The 20,415-nt window shown below is 43.9% G+C and overlaps 1 protein-coding gene across 6 annotated transcripts in view; it reads right to left on the reverse strand.

The window, feature by feature from the left end:
• The window catches only part of CLPB (ClpB family mitochondrial disaggregase), a 176,500-nt gene that overhangs the window by 106,661 nt on the left and 49,424 nt on the right, over positions 1-20,415 (reverse strand). For 5 of the 6 annotated variants that reach the window (XR_016393826.1, XR_016393827.1, XR_016393825.1 and 2 more), the window contains exon 4: positions 13,621-13,724. Coding sequence is in view for 3 of the 6 variants with exons in the window: in XM_089915254.1 (XP_089771380.1) it covers positions 13,621-13,724 (104 nt within the window). In the remaining 3 variants the exon portion in view is untranslated. Of the gene's footprint in view, positions 1-7,210; positions 7,301-13,620; positions 13,725-20,415 lie in introns of all 6 variants that reach the window. The other variant, XM_089915255.1, reaches the window with a different exon arrangement.

A 20,415-nucleotide genomic window follows, 5' to 3' on the forward strand; every position in this document is an offset into this window, starting at 1 on the left:
TGGAAGATGAGGTAGAGAAGAGTGTTCCAGGAAAGGAAGTGGTGCTTGCAAAGGACAGAGGGTGAAGGCTGCATTACCTGCCCATACAAGAAACTGGGAGTCCTTCAGTAAACTTGGAATGCTGAGTGAAGGCAGGTGGAGCAGTGGGCACAGATGAAGTTGCCCAGGCAGGCAGAGGCCTGATCCTGAGAGGGGTTTGGACTGTATCCTGAAAGCTATGCGCAGGCAGTGGTTTTTGTTGATGAATTAAGCAGCATGGGGAACAGCAAAAACAACAGACCAAGAGAAAAGTGAACTGGGTTCAAAAATGGCTTTCACTAAACTTGATATGTATCTCAATCCCTCCATGTCCCAGATCCCCTATTTTTTTTTTTTTTTGCGGTACACGGGCCTCTCACTGTTGTGGCCTCTCCCGTTGTGGAGCACAGGCTCCGGACGCGCAGGCCCAGCGGCCATGGCTCACGGGCCCAGCCTCTCCGCAGCATGTGGGATCTTCCCGGACCGGGGCATGAACCTGTGTCCCCTGCATTGGCAGGCGGACTCTCAACCACTGCGCCACCAGGGAAGCCCCTCAGATCCCCTATTTTTAAAGTAGAGGAGTTTTTTCACATCAGTGGCTCTTAAACTTTAGTGGCAACAGAATCACATGGGTAACTTGTAAGAAAAAAAAAACAAAACAGTTGATTCTTGGGCCCTCGCTTCAGCAATTTAGATTCAATAGGCAGGGCCTGGAAATGCAGAGCTGAAAAAGCCCTTTGTGTTGCTCCTCACAGAAAACTCTGAGCAGCACTGGACTAGTCTCTGAGGGTCTGGTCTCTGAGGGTCCTTCCCATTCTAATCTTGTCATGAACACAAGAAAGATGCAAGGCTGGCCAAACCCATCCCACTTCCAAATGCCTGATCTGCTCTAGGGAAGCCAAGGATGTCTAGGTGCCAGAATGTTCTTCCCAAGGCCCATGTTTAGAAAGTTAGAGCAAAGCCCCCAGGACACCAAGTCTTGGGATACTGGAGACATCCAATATCTCACTCAAACCTCCTCTCCCTGCCAAAATCCAACTGGAATTAGGTCTTTCTATAGCATATACTCTAGTCTTTTTCCTTGTTTATCCAGCAAAGTGTTACGTACTTTCCACGGGCTGGGCCATGGCAATATGAACAGGCTCTGCCCTCAAGATCTTATAAATGCTGCAAATAACATCAAAAGAATCTATCTTTTACCAAGTATCTCTGAAAGGAAAGAGTTCAGAATATTGAGCTGGAAAGACCTGGATTCTAATCCTGGTGACTCTAGAAAATTATTTCATCCCGCTGAGCTCCAAATTGCTCCCTGGTAAAATGGAAGCATTAATATCTTTGAATTGGGTTGTTGTGAAAATTGAAATGATGTGATATAGTGAAGGGCACAGGAAATGGCTGCATCTAGGAAATGGTGATTTTTAAATTAACATGTCCTCTGCTGTCCTGGAACTTGTAATATATCCATATTCCTCTGTTTGACTTTCAGAGGCTCTCCTACCTGGTCCTAATGTCTCCAAATAGACTTCCAACTCCTCCCTTCCTGCTGGAGAGACCCCCCTCCATGAGATGACCCTGGTGATCCTACCATGAATCCTCAGTAGGCAGCGCTGTGTATTAGGAAGAGCATAAAGGTCAGAGCCAGTCAGACTGGTAAGCAAAACTCACTGTATGACTTTGATCAAATTAACATCTCTGAGAATCTGTTTTCTCATCTGCAAGATAGATATCATCACCTATCTCACAAGATTCAATGGCAAATCCAATTAAAAAATGGACAAAGAATCTGAGTAGATATTTCTCCAAAGAAGACACACAATGGCCTAAAAGCACATGAAAAGATGCTCAACATCATTAGCCATCAAATGCAAATCAAAACCACAATGAGATACCACTTCATATCCACTAGGATGGCTAAAGTGAAAAAGACAGGCAATAATAAGTGTTGGTGAGGATGAAGAGAACCTGGAACCCTCATACATGGCTGGTGGGAATGTAAAATGATGCAGCCTCTTTGGAAAAGCCTGGTAGTTCCTCAGAAGGTTAAACATAGAGTTACTATATGACCCAGGAATTCTATTCCTAGATATAAACCCAAGAAAACTGAAAACATTATGTTCACACAAAAACTTGTACACAAACATTCACAGCAGCATTATTCATGATAGCAAAAGTTGAAACAACTGAAATGACTCTCAATTGATGAACGGATAAACTAAATGTAGTATAGCCATCAATGGAATATTATTCAGCTAAGAAAAAGGAATGAAGTATTGATACATGCTACAACTTGAATGAACCCTGAAAACATGCTAAGTCAAAAAGAATTCAGCCACAAAAGATCACATATTGTATGATTCTATTTATATGAAGTGTCCAGAATGGGCAAACCTATGGAAACAGAAAGTAGATTAGTGGTTGTCTAGAGCTAGGGAGAGTTGAGAGATGTGGAGAATGATTGATAATGGGTATGGGGTTTCTTTACAGGGTGATGAAAATGTTCTAAAATTGATTGTGGTGATGGTGGCACAAATCTTGTGAATATACTATAAACCACTGAATTATGCACTTTAAATGAGTAAACTGTATAGTATGTAAATTAAATCTCAATAAAACTGTTACATTAAAAAATGTAAAGGACTGAGCACATTGCCTGATGTAGTAAGGATGCAATAAATGGTAATAAATTTATTATTGTGCCCTTTCCTCTTCTTGATGCCACTCTAATCATGGCCAGAATCACCTCTTACACTAATACTGAAGAATATGTCTAGCTCACTGAAAGGAGCCCATTTCATACTCAGTGAAGGGTCACAGGTGAGTTCTGAAGGCTAATATCCCAGGACTAAGAGTCTTACATAAATATATAACTCTTGGGGGACTTCCCAAGAGTGAAGTTCTTTAGTGAATGGATGTTACGCTTGTCTCTCCAAGCAGAAACCACTGGGGGTACAGTGGTTAAGACTCTGTGCTTCCACTGCAGGGGGCATGGGTTCGATCCCTTGTTCAGGAACTATGATCTCACGTGCCGTGCAATGCAGCAAAAAATTTAAAAATATATTTATATACATATTAATATAATACATATATATATATATATATATATATATATATATAAAACTCTTGAAGTAATAAGGAAATAATGGCTTCCATTTACTGAGCACTTACTATGTGCCAGGCACTGTGCAAGGAACTTTACAATTATTTTCCTTGAAAGAATCATATAGGGCTGTTATTATTATTATTTACTAAATGAAGCAGCTGGCACTTAGAGAGGTTATGTAGCTTGTTTCAGGTCATACTGGTAGTCAATGACTGAGCTAGTCCGTTCAACTCCAAGGCTTTTACTCTCTTCTCTGTGTGATATCATGGCTTCACTATTTCTTCCTTTTATTTATCTATGTTTTACCCATTCTTTACAGCTCAAGAAGTCTCATTTTCACTGATCTCCCTTTCCTCTCTGCATTCTAGTACTGTCTAGTCCACATCAAATTAGTTAACATTTTCTCTTACATAGTCTTTTGTGTTCTCAGATTGCTTCATGCATACACTCTTGAGCATTGCAGGTGTTCCATAAATACTTCTTTAGTGAATGGATGTTACGCTTGTCTCTCCAAGCAGAAAACAGGTTCTTGAAGGACAGATACTGTGTCTTATAGATCTCTTTAACCTTCATGTAGAGAACGGTCATCTAGGCTGGCCTATGGCTGGAGGGTTAGACCCCGCTTAAAAATGGTTCTCACAAACACCATGCTCTCTGCCCATAGACTGGAAGGTTTCTCCTTAAGAAGAGGACCCTGGCTCACCTTATCATAGTGTAGCATGAGCACTGGCACTTTCTGTAGTAGGAGCTCAGAAAGGTTTGATGAATTAAAGAGAAGACTGGGCTAGCACTTACTCTATTGGAGACACATCAAGGGCAGCCTTCCCATTGGGATCCCAAGTCCATCTTCTCTCACTCCAAGGAAGAGAAATGGAAGAGCAGGAAGGTTGGCCTGGAACCTTAAGACAATAGGTTGTTCACCCTGCCTGTGGCCCTAGAAGCATCCTCTCTGGTCCAGGACCCTCCTCTGACCACAGACCCAGGTAGAGCTTTCCAGAGCCCATGTCTCACCTGCACACCATCAAAATCAAAGAGCTGGGCAAACTCTTAAGAATCTGTTACTTGTTCTGTTATCTTTTACTCTGTTATCTACAGACCCATCAACAGTCTGTTTGAACTTCCACTACTTCCCATCTCTCCTAACTCTCAGGGGAATAACATGCTCACAGGTATCTAGAGTCCCTTTGATCTGTCCTATAATTACCCTGATCTCACCTTCTCCTACTCCCCTGCCCCCACCCTGATCCTAACCAAAGCAGTATTCTTTCAGGTCCAGGGATCCTCTGGGCAGGGCTGGCAACAAGAGGAAGGAGTCTGACCTCTCTGCCTCTCAGCAAGCCATGCTACTTGGTTGGCTAAACTTGGTCCCTCTGTGCTCCCCATCTCTACACCTGCTTGCCTCTCCTCTGCCTTTTCTTTAAGATGTTAAAAGCCCGCAATAAAAAACAAATACAAAATGCTGTAATTAATAGCCAATTCCAAGCCAACCCAGCATCTCTACTAATAAACCTCAACACTTGCAAAAAGAACAATAAATTCTGCCCCTCTCTGGTTCTGGGGTGGTCTCTTATATATACTCTGTGTGTGTGTATGTATGTGGGTAACTGTGTCTACATATATATTTATTTTCCTTTATTTCCCATCCAGGGAGGGGCAGAATAATGAACTGCGTGCGTCAGGGAAGATGAATCTGAGATACTAGGGAGCAGTGCGGTAAAAAGATTAAAGTGTTATTATTGTTGGGTTTTTTTCCCCCATGGTCCATTGTGACAGCTCGACCGTCATCTGTAAAAAATGTCTCAGTGAGAGATAATCATCGGAAACTCAATAAAGCGTCAGGGGGAGCCTCGGCCCCCATCAATCACTGGGTGCCTGGAAAATTTCAGCCCTCTGTCTCCCTTCCTGCTATCCATATAAATGTCTCTAATATATTTTGTGTGGTGTGTGGGACCCATCCCTGATTTGGAAATTTTGATGAAAAAATATTTATACACAAAATATGTAAATCAGTTAAAAATCATAAGACTAGTTCTTTGACACCCCATCCCACTTTTTTCTTATTTTCATAAATGTGTCGAATTTATTCTTTTTAATAAAACATGTCAACTAGTCTATCTCCCTCTCTTAGTTAAATGTATATATAGATTTGGAGGGCTAAAAGGATGGAAACAATTAACCTAACTGGCTGCTACACTTAATCTTGAAGTTGACCAAAACGCCTGATGGATAGACAGTGCATTGTCCATCCTAGTGACTCTGTAGTGGCTGACACTGCTGAGAAATGACATGTAGAACCACTGGCACTGAAGGTGTGACAAGGCTCTGACAATGATGAGGAAGAGGCAGGGACATTATTAAAAATAATAGCTTGCCCAAACAGCTTTTGGCCTGGCAGATCCCCAAGCCTTCCAAGACTTCGGACAAGTCAGAGGTTCTGAGCTAAGTGTGGGGCACATACAAGCTGATATGGTTGCTGGGTTCCTACAAGGGCAGGAGACAGTTCTGCTAGCATTTGGCATCCTCTCTCTGCCTCAGTTTCCTTTAGTGCCTACATCACAGGGTTGCTGTGAGCACACAGTAAGTATCAATAAACATAACCTGCTGCTGTAGCTATCGTCATCATCATCATCTTACTATTATTATTACCACTTCCCCCTGCTTCTCTACTCTGGAAGGAATCAGTTCCTGCAGTACCTTCTCCTCTAGGACCTTCAAGACTCCTCTCTGCCTAAAGGATAAGGTCCAAGAATCTTGATTTGGCCCCAGCCTACTCTCTTTAAAGCAGCACCTTTACTGCTCATTACCCTCTAAAATGAATCTTCTGCTGTACAGATGCTTCACCCTAACCAGTTTACTTGCTGCCCTGAAATATGTTTTTTCTGTTTTCCACCCCTGAATATTTTGGACATAACATACCCCTTCTCTGATCACACCCAATTCACATTTAGTTGCAGGCCCTTCCATAAAACCTTCTTATACTTTGAGGCTCAAATATCATTTTACTTCCTGATGTTTCAGACAGAGATTCTCTTCTCTGAGCTCTGATAGTCCTTGTTATCTGCACCTCTGACTGGACCCTTGTCAAACACCGTCTTGGTCATGTCGTCAATCTTTATTGTTATTAATTATCATTCTCGCTGATACCTCATATGTGCATGATACCTTGTATTTTCTCAAATATTTCATAAGTACTTCAATTTGATCTTTATAATAAACCTATGGTATAAAAAGTATTATTCTCTACAGATGAGAAAATCAAGGCTTAGAGAGCTAAAGAGAACTGCCCAAGGTCACACAGTTAGGTGATAGCCAAGCCATTCCTTGGACTCTGAGATAATGTTTGGTTCTTTGCAGATAACAGTTTGCTACCGCTGAAAAGCATTTGGAAGGCTGTGACAGAGACTCTGAATGAAGTTTTATAAGAGTATGATGAGGACAAAGATGATGATATAAAAACAGAAATTTACATTAATGGAATTCCTTCTATGTTCTACGTTTTAGGCTAGGGATAAATATACTACCCCTAACTCTCCCAATAACCTTTATTTTACAAATAAGGAGATGCAGCCTCTGAGAGGTACAGAAAATTGTTCCAGGTGTCATAGCTACTAAGTGTTCTGTACACCCATAATACCATGGCTTAAACACACAGACGCTCTAGGAATGAAACTTAAAGTGGCAATAAAAAAGGTCTCTTCCAGGGAGGAGAAGGTCCAGATGAGTTTTTTTAAAGCAGTTCAAGCACAAGTAGCCTAGATCATCTACTCAAGAGTGGGAGCCTGTTAGAAATGCAGAAATGCAAAATATCAGGTCCTACCCCAGACATACTGAATCAGAATCTTGGGAGTTGGGGTGTGGCAGGAATCTGTGTTTTAACAAGCTCTCTAGGTGATTCTTAGGTCCTTGGGAGCCTTATTACTCCCATTTGAGTTTGTCTCCAAGGGCGCAGGTTCTCTCTGCTTTGCCTGGGTAGGTCTGGACATGCAGTGGGTGCTAGGTGTTAACTTATAGTGAACAGATGAGCTAGGGTAAGACTACTCCTTAGCATGTCCTGGGGAGATGGAGAAATTTTATAGAGAGCAGTTCCATTACCGCTGGCGGGGACTCCTAGCCATCTCCTGAACTCCAGGGCACTTGTCCACTGGTTTGTGATGTACCAGCTTGCACCATCCTGTCCCCCATCTGAAGACACAGAGATGGGGAAGTCAGCTGGAGCAGGTCAGGACCTGCAGCCCCTGGAGCTGTGGGAAGAGGGCCAACTGGGCTGGTGGGGTTGGCCTTGGCAGGTTCAGCCAGGAAAGCCAGGCCCTCTACCCCCAGAAGGGCCCTGTGCCAACCCAGCTTCTGCACAACTCATCTTTATACAGCCGCCACTTGGAGCTGAGAAGAGAAGCTGATTTATAGCCTGCTCTGGCCACGTTTCTGCCATGTTTTATTGTTTTAATTGTCTATGTGGGAGGAGCTTAGAGGGCTCACTTGCATTTCTGACAGCCCCAGACACCCAATGTTTATAACAGTTACTTACAAGCAGCCAGCAGCATCCCTGACTGGGTGACTTGTTTACTGTTACGTCTAATCTACTGCCTCCTCCACCTGAGGATTGGGGCCCACCACCCATCAGCCAGCCACAAGTGGAACTCTCCTAGAGTGGGCATGGGTGGGGCTCAAGGCACTGAATGGAATGTGGTCAAGATTAGGGAGTGAGTTGGTAGAGAAGCAGCCGTGATCTCTTAAGCTCCCCTCCACGTGTCCCCTCTAAGTGCCTTGCTCAAGCTGTGCTCCCTGCTAAGAAAATCTTTTCTTTTTTTTCCCCTCCTCTTCACTGTCCAAAGTCCAGCTCAAATCCTACTTCTTCTAAGTACATTACTTGCTCTGACGATGAGCCTAAAGTTTCTAGAACCTTAGAAATCACATGGCTGACAGGAACCTTGGAGGCTATATAATCTAATGACCCTTTACAAAATCCCTGATGGGCGGACAGCCAGCCTCTGTCAGTGCCCCTTGAGTGGTGAGTTGCTCAGTACCTCCAAGGCAGGTTTCCTGCCTTACACTGATCCAAGACCCAACTCTGTACAGAAATTCTTCATCACATGCTACTGTGCTTTACATGTATTTATTTCTAGTCATCCAAACAACCCTTTAAGATGGGTATTGTTATCCCTATGTTACAGATGAGAAAACCTAAATTCAAGGACCTTAAGCCACTTGCTTAAGATCACACAGCTGGTGACAGAGCTCAGAGGACCCATTACTTCCTGGCACTGAAGACTGACCTTTCTCCAGGATACCACTGTGCCTCTGAAGATGCCATTCTGAGAACTGGAGAGAATGGACAGAACAGTCAGACCAATAAGGCCAAGCATCCCTACATCACCTGCACCAGCAGACCTGCTCTCTACCCAGAAACACCAACCTTGACAAGAGCTGAAGATACAGTAATGTGCCAGTTGAGCAGGCTTCTTGCTAGAGCAATGCCAAATGTCAAACAGGAGAAGGGTTTCACTAGAAATGGGGCAACCGACAGCTAAGTCTCAGCAAAGAGGTTTCTTTCCTCTCTAGGCTGTGCCCATTCTGAGCAGGCAGAACGGATATAGAGCCTCTCTGAGAGAAACTTCTCTGATACCTTTTGGTCTCCTTGCCTGGATCCTCTTTCCTCCCCACACCTTAAATGCTGATACCCTGAGTGAAGGACTTGTCCTCCTATCCCTTCCCTTTAACTCTTTTCCTTAGACAGTTTCAGTCACATTCATTGTTTTAACTACCAAGCAAATGCTGCCAGACTTCTTTGAACTACAGACCCACTCATCTAACAGTTCACCCAAAGCAGAACCCGAGGTGACAGATGGGTGCCTCCTTTTCCATCAATTCCCACATTCCACTGAATACTCCACCTCCTCCTAATATTTTTCTAATACCTATTCTCTCGATTCCCAAAGATTTCTTTTAGAAATCCCCAGAAATGAGAAATGCATTTTGAGGGAGAGGAGCATGACTTCTCATCCAATTCTCAAAGGGATCCATCATCCCCCAAACATTGCTAATCTCTCCTCTCCAATTCATCCCCACCCCATCAGAATGGTCCGTCTAAAATGCTAATGTAAACTGAGCATTCTCCTACTTAAAATCCTTTGATGGCCTTCAGAAAACACTATGAGCTCCCTAGAATTGCCTTTCAGGGTCCTTCCCACACAGAACCCTGCCTCCCTCTCTGGTCTTACTTCTTGCTGTTCTCAGTACTGTGGCAGATGATTCCAGTGGCTGTCACCTATCCCATATCTCTGCATGTGTTATCCCTTCTACCTGGAAAGTCCACCCCTCTTAGTCTGCCTGGCAGTCTCTGACTCATCCTTAAGACCCAGTTCAAAGTCACTTACCCTGTGACACTTCCCAGATATCAGTCTGCCTTCAGATAGAGGGCATCACTACCTATACCAGTGCTACCTATATCCTTTGTACATCTATCAACCTTTGCATTTATCATTCTGCACTGTGGTGCCTGTTCACAGGTCTGTCTTCTTACTTGACTGGGAGCAGATCATATATATTGAGGGGCTAGATCATATATATCCATTTTTATTTATTCCCAGCATCTGGCAGAGTGCTGACACTCAGTAAGTGCATGCTCAATTATAAATAAACAAAACTAATAAGCAATTACAACCGTAGAGTACTCTACAATTCACACATCACATACTTTATCTCTTCATCTTCACATAATACTGATAAGGTAGACAAGGGATATATTATGGGGGTTTAGGGAGGTCTTGCCAAAGTCACAAACTACAACTCACTCTTCCCTTCAGTACTGAGCACAGGCTGAACCCCACAGAAATATCTATTAGAAATTGAGTGAACTTGATGGACTTTGGCACTGACTTTATGCTTTGCTTGTGTTTTGAAGAACTTTGCTGAGCTTGTGACTTTCCTGTGAATTTGCCTAGACACACTCTGGACAAGGGGCTTGTACCTCGTCTTCTACTTAACCTCCTCACACATCCCCAAGTCAGGTAGCTTCCCATGAAAAAGTCAGTCCAATCCAAAGAAAAAAAGAACCACAGGATTCTTTTGTTTCTGTCTACTTCATCAGTGAGAATGACCCCGAGCTGGGTACAGTGACTTGCATACAGTGGGCAATCAATAAATACTGGTTGAATGGATAAATGAATGAGGTATCTTTAAATGGAAAAAGGAAAGAAAAATATGTTTAAGGAGTTAAAGGCTTAGACTGGTAAGGAGAGGAGAACCCTGAGACAATTTTAAAGAACCATCACTCTCCAGGCCCGGAGTCAGAAAGCAGAGCGTATGAAGTCAGAGAGCAGAGTACACCCACACTGATACATCAGGGAAAATCAGCTGAGCTGCCAGAAAACTGTGGCCGGCAAAGGTAGTCTGAAATTCAAAAAAGAGAAAAAGCTACAGAGAGAGTTAGATCTCACAAGCCATGGAGCAGTGAGTTTATCAATGATTGTTGATAAAATTTATTATTTCAATCTAGAATTTATTTTTAATGGTTCTGAAACACTTAGGTGATTACTGGGTACCAGTATGGGTTCGCTAAGGATAAGACAAAACCACGCCAGAATAACCTAATATCCTTTTGGGAAAGGATTACTGAGCAACAAATTAAGACAAATGTTAAACATGTTTTTATTTCAGGAATAAATCAGAGAAAATCTCTTAAAATTTTGTGATGAAGAAATGGAGGCTAGAAAAGAATGAAGTTTGGTGGATCTACAGCTGTGACTGTTGAGTAATGCTTCTAAATTGTCCTGATCATGAGCTCCAGGGCTCTGTACTTAATAGAGTCCTGTAAACATTTTAATCAAAGACTAGCACATGAAGTACATGATGGCAGGGATCTTGTCTAACTCACCAGTACCTAGATCAATGCCTGCTAGACAGGAATGTGATCAATAAAATTTTGTAAAATAATTGCTGAATAAGTAACTGAATCCATAGAAAGCCTATTTGCTAACTTTGCAGATCATATAAAATAAGAAGAGATAGTTAATATTTTTATCTTTATTTCATGAGAGATACGCTAGCCTATTCCAATATTTTTGTTGTCTACCTACCTAGAATATAGGCTGGCTAACAAAAGTTAAAAAAAATTCAGAGGAGGTTGATGAAAACAGGCAAAGAAATGGAAAGGAAGCAAGGAAGGGAGGGAAGGAGGGAGGAAGGGAGGGAGGGAGGGAAGAAGGAAGGAAGGAAACAAAGAAAAAAAGGAAATTTCTAAAACATGGTTGGCAAACTATAGCCTATGGGCCAAATCCAGCCTGCTGCCAATATTTGTAAATAAAGTTTTACTGGAACACATCCACACACTCTCATTTGTGTATTGTGTTCTACGCTACAGTGGCCAAGCTGAGTAGTCACAGCTAAGACCAACTGGCCCACAAAGCTTAAAATGTTTACTATCTGGCACTTTCCAGAAGAAGTTTGCTGACCACTGATCTAGAATGTTGAATATGAGCATCAACCTGGAAAGCTGAACTATTAGAACACAAAGGTACAAAACTTGAAAGGCACGGGTGGGGGCTGGTGTGACAGCAGAGGTTGGATTAGATGGCTTCACAGTTCTGAGATTCTGTGAAATCAAAAATGCTTACTGGGGCTTCCCTGGTGGCGCAGTGGTTGAGAGTCCGCCTGCCGATGCAGGGGACACGGGCTCGTGCCCCGGTCCGGGAAGATCCCACATGCCACAGAGTGGCTGGGCCCGTGAGCCATGGCCGCTGGGCCTGCACGTCCGGAGCCTGTGCTCCGCAACGGAAGAGGCCACAACAGTGAGAGGCCTGCATACTGCCAAAAAAAAAAAAATGCTTACTGGACCCTGTTGGGATCCCAAGAACAGATAAGAAGGCACTCAAATAATCCCTTCCCTTCTACCTGGCCCTGCCCTCTCAGCAAATGCTCCTCCTTGCTTTTTGGTGAGAGCACCTGAACAGAAGACAGAGCTGAGGGTGGCAATGCTATGTCTGAGTGAGGAGAGGACAGCCTATAAGCTGAGTCCCCACACATCAGGCTGCAAATATAGGGCAAGTTTGGTACTCATGAAATTCTCCTCTGTTGGAAACAAAGTGAACATGATTCTCCCAGCTCAGTGGGGAATCCAAGGAGGCACAGGTCAAGGCCTGAACATGGAACTGTCAGCTGACGAGGAAAGAAAAGACATATGAGCAGATCAGAGTTCAAATAACCACATAAAGGGCCAAGATTTAGAGAACATTCAAAAGAGCAGCTGAGGGCAGGTTGCAGCAAAGGTTCCATGGAGGATCTAGTCACAGCAAGTGAGCTTGATAAAAGGAGCAGGTTCACAGAGGTGGAGAGGCAGGGGGAGGCAACTTCACACTGCAACTGGGTAGCAATGCTCTGATGCTCTTGACATTTCTCTCACGCTGCTGATTTGAGAAATCTTGCTGGGGCAGCAATGACACCTCTGCCCTAGGCTACCACACCCACGTCAGCCTGGTAGCCTTGCTGACAGCTCTGAAGGCTGAGCACACTGCTTCACTCTGCTGAACCTTCCCTCAGGTCAATGTTCTGACCATTAGGCAATCAGCAAGGCTGTCTGTCCTCCTGGCATTACTGCCAACCCTAAAGTAGCCACGGCTCATCTGCCCTGCTGCTGGAAAGGGAGGGGAATCTCAGCCTCTGTGAGTGATCCAGGATAATGGGCGGGCAGCAGAGCCAATCTGGACAAGCAAAGCTCAAATGTAAAATATTCATCTCTGTCTGCAGTCAAAGCAACCTGCCCTCTTCTCAACCCTACTTTTGAAAAACTCACCAGAGGCAATAACGGACTAACTTGCCCAGGTACCCTTCAACGGACACGTGACCAAGCCCTGGTAGGTGCACACCGCCTCCTTCCTCTGAGAAGTCCAAGCAACCACGCACACAACACCCCAGGGAGGCACTGATGACCACCCCATTTTACAAGCACAGACAAGGTCCACTCTTTGTCCTGGGTCATTCAGTAAGTTGAGGGGCCAGTCCAGAGAGAGGATTGTATTTCACACAGAAGAGGGGAAAAAAACAGTTGAGGGACTTCTGAGGCTGAGGAAACCAGTGAGGCTGCTTTCTAGTTCTGGGGTAGGGCTGGGACAGGGTAAGTCTGAAGAAAGTAGAGGAAGAATAAATCCACATTCCACACAGTTGCCTTAATTATTTTATGGAAATCTCCACTGTCCACTCATCTGAGACTCCACAGATTGAGGCACTTTTGGGAGAACACCAGTTAAAAGGTTCTTCTACCCCTCCCTCCCGGTTATGAAATTGGGCCTCTATTTTATTCCCCAAGACTTGAAGTGACATAAATTATAGAGCCAGAGGGGACTGTGAAGGGCATCTGTTCCAAGCCTTTTGCGCTCTCCATGAGTTCCTAGAGGATGAGGGACTTGCAGGCTCTCACCCTGAGTTGCTGGTAGAGCTGGCACAGAGCACGGCTGCCTGGAAGCCACAGGGAGAAGAGATCTCAGAACAGCAGGGTAGCCCACACTTACCTTCTAAAGAATGGATTCCCTGCTCCTTGGCGGTCTTGTAAACACTGCTGAAATCATCCCCGAGGTTTGGGTCAGCACCAGCTGCAAGCAGGACCTGCACCACACTGGAAGAAATCAAAAAGACACCAAGTGTCAAAAACAGGAAAGGCCCAGGAAGTAGACATTCAGATTCTGAGGCATGTTTGGGGACTGGATCTGCCTCTGCTCATGTGAGTGGTACAGTGGAGAGAACATGAACTTTACGAGCATCAAAGACAAGGGTAGGAAAGCTGGCTCTGAAACTTTACTGGCTGAGAGGCTCTGGACACGTTATCTAACGGCTCTCTAAGGCTCAGTGTCCAAGACTATAAAATACGAAGTGTTTATTCATCAATTACTTATCAAATGCTTACTATGTTCTAGTCACTGTTCTAGGTGTTAGTGTCCATGCCCTCAAGGAGCTTACAGTCTCTTCTGGGAAGGACAACAAATTAGCATAAAATTACAGCGAAGTGTGATAAAGGCTAGATGGGAGAAGTACCATGTATGGTGGGAAACCAAGGGAGGGGATCAAGAAAGGCCTCCCAGAGGACGTGGTATTTAAGGTATTAAAGACTTGGAAGGCTGAGAAGCCAGATCTGGGTTGGTGAAGTGGGAGGACCCAATGCATTTACAAATCGGAGGCAAAAGAGCACAAAGCTTCACCTGAAGAAAGCAGAATTGGGGATTTCCCTGGTGGTGCAGTGGTTAAGAATCCGCCTGCTGATGCAGGGGACACAGGTTCCATCCCTGGTCCAGGAAGATCCCACATTCCACAGAGCAACTAAGCCCATGCGCCAAAACTACTGAGCCTGTGCTCTAGAGCCCGTGAGCCACAACTACTGAGCCCGAGCGCCCAGAGCCTGTGCTCTGCAACAAGAGAAGCCACTGCAATAAGAATCCCTCGCACCGCAATAAAGAGTAGCCCCCACGGACTTCCCTGGTGGCACAGTGGATAGGAGTCCGCCTGCCAATGCAGCGGGCGCAGGTTCATGCCCTGGTCCGGGAGGATCCCACATGCCGGAGCGGCTGGGCCCGTGAGCCGTGGCCGCTGAGCCCACGCGTCTGGAGCCTGTGCTCCGTGACGGGAGAAGCCACAGCGGTGAGAGGCCCGCGTACCGCAAAAAAAAAAACCCCTCAAAACAAAAAAGAGTAGCTCCCTGCTCGCCGCAACTAGAGAAAGCCCACGCGCAGCAACGAAGACCCAACACAGCCAAAAAAAATAAAATTAAAAAAAAAAAAGAAGGTAGAATTGGAGTAGAGGGTGTAAGGGGAAGAAAAGTGGGGAATGAGATAAGCCACTGAAGGGATTAAAAGGGAAGTGACGTGGCAACACATGCTTTTCCTCCCCACTTCAAGATATATACATTTAAAAAAATACAAATCATATAGAAATATTAAATTGAAAAATGAAAGTCTTCCCTTATAGCCATCTCCTTAATCTAAATTCTAAGAGTAACCACTATTTATAGTTTGGTGTGCTTCGTTCCAAATCTTTGCTATTAGAAGAATCACTCCTATAGCTGTGTGAGAATGAACTGGAGGGAGTAGGACAAGAGGCAGGAGCCTCCACAGTGAGGTTAAATTAGGTGAATTTATATAGCACCAAGTACAGTGCCTGACCCAGGAATGCTCCATATATGTTAGCTTCCCTTCTATCATGTAATGTTCCTGCTAATACTTTCTTTTTTTTTCCCTAATAAAAAAAGGTTCGTGTTCACTATAAAAAAAACTCAGAAGATATAGTTAATCAAAAAGAAAAAAATGTTTTAGAATATATAACATCTTTCTAGTTTTTTCAATGTATGCACATTTTTATTTACCAAAAATTGGATCATATATAAACTCTCCCTAAACACACACATACCTCACCCCTTCCATGTCTTAAATATCTGTCTATCACATTGTTTTTAATGACTGCACAGTATTCTACTAAAAGGCTAGTCTGTATTTAGCTAATCCCCAATGGTAAAACAATTAGATTATTTTTAATATTTCAATAACAATGTCTATTTCCTTTGCATAAATTCCTAACAGATGAACTTCTAGATCAAAAGTATAAGCATTTTTAAGGCTTTTGATAAATGTTACTAAATTACCTTTCAGAAAGATTGTACCGATTCTTATTTTTACTGTCAAAGGAAGAAGGATGAGAGCAACCGCTGTGCCTTTCTTTCACCAAAGCTTTTTCATTATGTGTTAATCTGGACACAGAAAATGGAATCACACTGCTGTTTCAACTTGCATTTCCTTGATTACTAGTGAGGTTGGACTTAAAAAAAATGTTTAGCAATCAGTTGTGTTTCTTTTTTCATGAATCACAATTATCAATTTTGTTTTTATTTTCAGGCATAATGTCCTTTGCCTATTTTTCTCTTAGCATGTTCATCTTTTGCTCACTGGCCTTCAAAACTATTAATGCTTTTGAAGGCATAAATGGCAAGCATTAAAAAAATTACTCTAGAGAATTCGCTGGTGGTCCAGTGGTTAGGACTTGGCACTTTCACTGTCAGGGCCCGGGTTCAATCCCTGGCTGGGGAACTAAGATTCTGGAAGCCTTGTGGCCCAGCCAAAAATAAAAATAAATAAAAATTTAAAAATCACTCTATCATAAATATTAAAAAGCCAACCTACAATTTTAGTTTCTCTCCTTTGTTAGTTTTTCAATATCTGTAGCCAGCAGTATTGCTGGTTTTCCCTGTATCAATTGGTTTGAGTTTCATAACCTTCACCAGGCACAGGACCTGCCCAATTGTTTGCTGAATGGATGAATGAATTTCAATAACTCCTATGCACACAAACACACAGTCCTCATAGGTAAGTCAAAGAACCAGAATCTATCTCCCACGTAGATGAGGTTCTTCTACATCTGATCTAACACGGTCAAGTGAGCCTCCTGTGTCTATTCCCCTTACCTAAAAGGATCTTAAGAATTACCTTTTACAGGTAATTTATCTAGGATATGAATTATGATCCCAAAGAGAAATAAGAAGGGTCTCTAAGCACCTAAAATCCATGTCTAAAACTCACATATTTAACTCACAGCAGAGTCTGTCAGGTTTTCACTTGGAGACTATTTGCTCATAGTTTACACATAATTTGGATTAAGACTGGCATTAGTCTTCCTGCTTGCCAGAAGATTAAAAGTTAAGAGGGTTCAAAAAGGCTGTTAGAGATGGGAAACTATCTGCAGGCAGTGAGAAAAATATCTGATAGAAAGGGATGTAGTATGGTACAGAGGTTAAGAACGCTGGCTTTAAAATCGGAGACAATATGAACATCAACATGAATAAAGACATTAATGGATTATCACCCATTGGGTACACTAAGATTCCAAAAGTCCATATTGAAAATAAATGAATAAGTCAATGGGAGAGAAGGGAAAGCTCTTCTTTATTGTAGAATGACAAATAATAAATGTAGAACAAATGATGAAATTAGAAAATCATTTTGCAATCATAATTATCAGGGATATTAAGAGTATGTAGCTCAGACTTCCCTGGTGGCGCAGTGGTTGAGAACCCGCCTGCCAGGGTAGGGGACACAGGTTCAAGCCCTGGTCCAGGAAGATCCCACATGCTACAGAGCAACTGGGCCCGTGCACCATAACTACTGAGCCCGTGCTCTGGAGCCTGCAAGCCACAACTACTGAAGCCCGCACGCCTGGAGTCTGTGCCCCGTAACAAGAGAAGCCACTGCAATGAGAAGACCACGTGCTGCAACGAAGAGTAGCTCCCACTTGCTGCAACTAGAGAAAGCCCGTGCGCAGCAACGGAGACCCAACACAGCCTGCCCAAATAAATAAATACATACATACATACATACATAAATGCTAATGAGTACTGTGATACTCCTAAAGAAGGTTATGGTATGCAGCACCCCCAAATTAAAAAAAAAAAAAAAGGAGTATCTAGCTCATATGACTCTGTTAGTGTATGTAATGTGCTTGTACAGTGCCTGACATATAATAAGTGCTCAAAGAACATTAGTTATCATTACTATGTACCTGACCCCGTAGCTGGGCTGTGGGAAAGTCAAGAGAAGTTTGAACTAAGACACAAATTGGGAAGACAGCATGAAATTTTATAACAAGTATAGGGAGACCTGGGTTCAAATCAAAGCTCTATCATTTACTGACTGTGATCTTGGGCAAGTTACTATACCTCTGGGACTCCATTTCCTTACTGGAATAACAGATAATGATGCCTCCCTTGTAGGTTGTAAGTATGTAAAACCACAGTGCCTGGCACATCAAAGGAGATCCACAAATATGAGCTCTCTTTTCTGTGTCCATATAATCTTAGTGATAATAACACAAATCTGGGCTAAAGTGGGCTCTAGATCTATACCTAATCACCCCCAGGACTCATGTTGGCATAGCCCTGTGTTAAGAAGGCAGTTCTTGGGCTTCCCTGGTGGCGCAGTGGTTGAGAGTCCGCCTGCCGATGCAGGGGATGTGGGTTTGTGCCCCGGTCTGGGAAGATCCCACATGCCGTGGAGCGGCTGGGCCTGTGAGCCGTGGCCGCTGAGCCTGCATGTTCGGAGCCTGTGCTCCGCAACGGGAAAGGCCACAACAGTGAGAGGCCCGCGTACCGCAAAAAAAAAAAAAAAAAAAGAAGGCAGCTCTTCTAGTCATGTACCACAATGTTCATTGCAGCACTATGTACAATAGCCAGGACATGGAAGCAACCCAAAAGTCCATCGACAGATGAATGGATAAAGAAGATGTGGCACATATGTACAATGGAATATTACTCAGCCACAAAAAGAAACGAAATTGAGTTATTTGTAGTGAGGTGGATGGACCTAGAGTCTGTCATACAGAGTGAAGTAAGTCAGAAAGAGAAAAACAAATACCATATGCTAACACATATATATGGAATCTAAAAAAAAAAAAAGATTCTGAAGAACCTAGGGGCAGGACAGGAATAAAGACGCAGACATAGAGAATGGACTTGAGGACACGGGGAGGGGGAAGGGTAAGCTGGGACGGAGTGAGAGAGTGGCATTGACATATATACACTACCAAATGTAAAATAGATAGCTAGTGGGAAGCGGCTGCATAGCACAGCACAGGGAGATCAGCTCTGTGCCTTGTGACCACCTAGAGGGGCAGGATAGGGAGCGTGGGAGGGAGACGCAAGAGGGAGGGGATATGGGGATATATGTATACGTAAAGCCGATTCACTTTGTGATACAGCAGAAACTAACACACCATTGTAAAGCAATTATACTCCAATAAAGATGTTAAAAAAAAAAAGGCAGCTCTTCTATATTCTGCGCAAGTTGGCTTGTTTTAAAATCTAAGTGAGAAGGGTTTGTCGATCTAAACTCAAAGGGACATAATTTGGTTAATCCTCAGCTGCTGTGTCCAATCACCATTCAATCACACCCCCTCCCATGGCAAGCTGTCCCTCCAGGCAGCTAGTGTCACTAACTGTGCTACCTGGGCCTCTCCAGGTTCCCGAGTATTGATTCCATCTGTCCAATTTGCAGGCTGCAAGACGTGTCCAAGCAACCAAGTATGCTGCCCTTCGCCCCAAAGGGCAGACAGTGGTCTGGCAAGATGGGGAGAGGAAAGTGACTAGGCTAAGCCCTGGGGCTGCTAACCCAATCAAAAGGAATGGGCAATTCACTTCACAAACTTGGAGGACAAAGAGGGTGAGCATCCAAGCTAGTGACTCATTCTGCAATCCTGGAGAAGATTCCTTTCACTTTAAATTAACTCAAAAGGCAGCAGCCCCACTGTGGGGTATACCTAGGACTAAAGGAACTGTGGCTGCTCAGGCCAAGAGTGGCACCAAACACCTTACCAGATAGCTAGTAAGCTTTTTTTGCCCAAGAGCTATCTCATACTTAAAAAGCATCTAACCCAGAGTTCCACAGGGATCAGGCCCTTTTTGGAGAAGCCAGCCCAGATCAGGCTAAAGGACTACATGACTATGGTTAGCTCTGATGATGAAAAGAACTTCGTGGACCAGTGGGATGTAGGAGGGTAGAAACAGAGTAGGAGGCTAGCCAGGTAAGAAAAAGCTAAGGCAAGGCTGGTGAGAACAGGCTTAGCAGCAGGCCAGGCCCAGGGAGTGTCAAGAAGTTCATAGTCAAAACAAAGCCAAGGGCCAGAGACCAGGCAGCAGACGTGAGGCAGAGAGTAAAAAGCCAGGTCAGATGTCAAGGACTAGAGGCAGAGGGAAATAGCAGACCACAAAACAAGTAAGCAACCAGAAACCAAGAAACACACTGGTATCAGAGGTCAAGACAAGGCAAAAGAAGCAGACACCAGGGGCAGCAGTGAGGAGACTTTGCAAATGAAGAATTTCTGCCTCTTTGACATTTTTTGCTGAAGCAGAAACAAATCCCCCAATTCAGAACTGTATCTGGGAGAAGGTGACAAGATGGTGAGTTGGCCCACCTGGCTGACAAGGGGACTACAGGATCTGACGGCACAAAGGGAGGCAGGTACTGCTATCCGAGGTGATCCACCAAAGGAAAACTAGAGCCGCCCCTCTGTCCTGGCGTTGGCATACTGGCTGTCACTTGGGAGGTTTGGGTTTAGGTATCACTATCTTAAATTGGAGTAGCTGGTGCTAAATGGGCAGTGAAGTGTATGGGCTAGGCCTTCATGGTCTTAATAGCTGGGTTAAAGGGGACAGAGTACACCATCCCACTCACTTATGTTTTTCTATAACACACTCAAAGGAACTATGCTGACTACTCCAGAGGTTCTCACCGGACAAAGGCTTACAAACATCAGCAATTCTCCCAGCCACCTCAGGA

This window comes from Delphinapterus leucas, chromosome 7, assembly GCF_059928025.1.
Source record: "Delphinapterus leucas isolate spDelLeu-1000000601 "Yukka" chromosome 7, BTC_Dleu_Yukka2, whole genome shotgun sequence".
NCBI classification, from domain to species: Eukaryota; Metazoa; Chordata; class Mammalia; order Artiodactyla; family Monodontidae; genus Delphinapterus; species Delphinapterus leucas.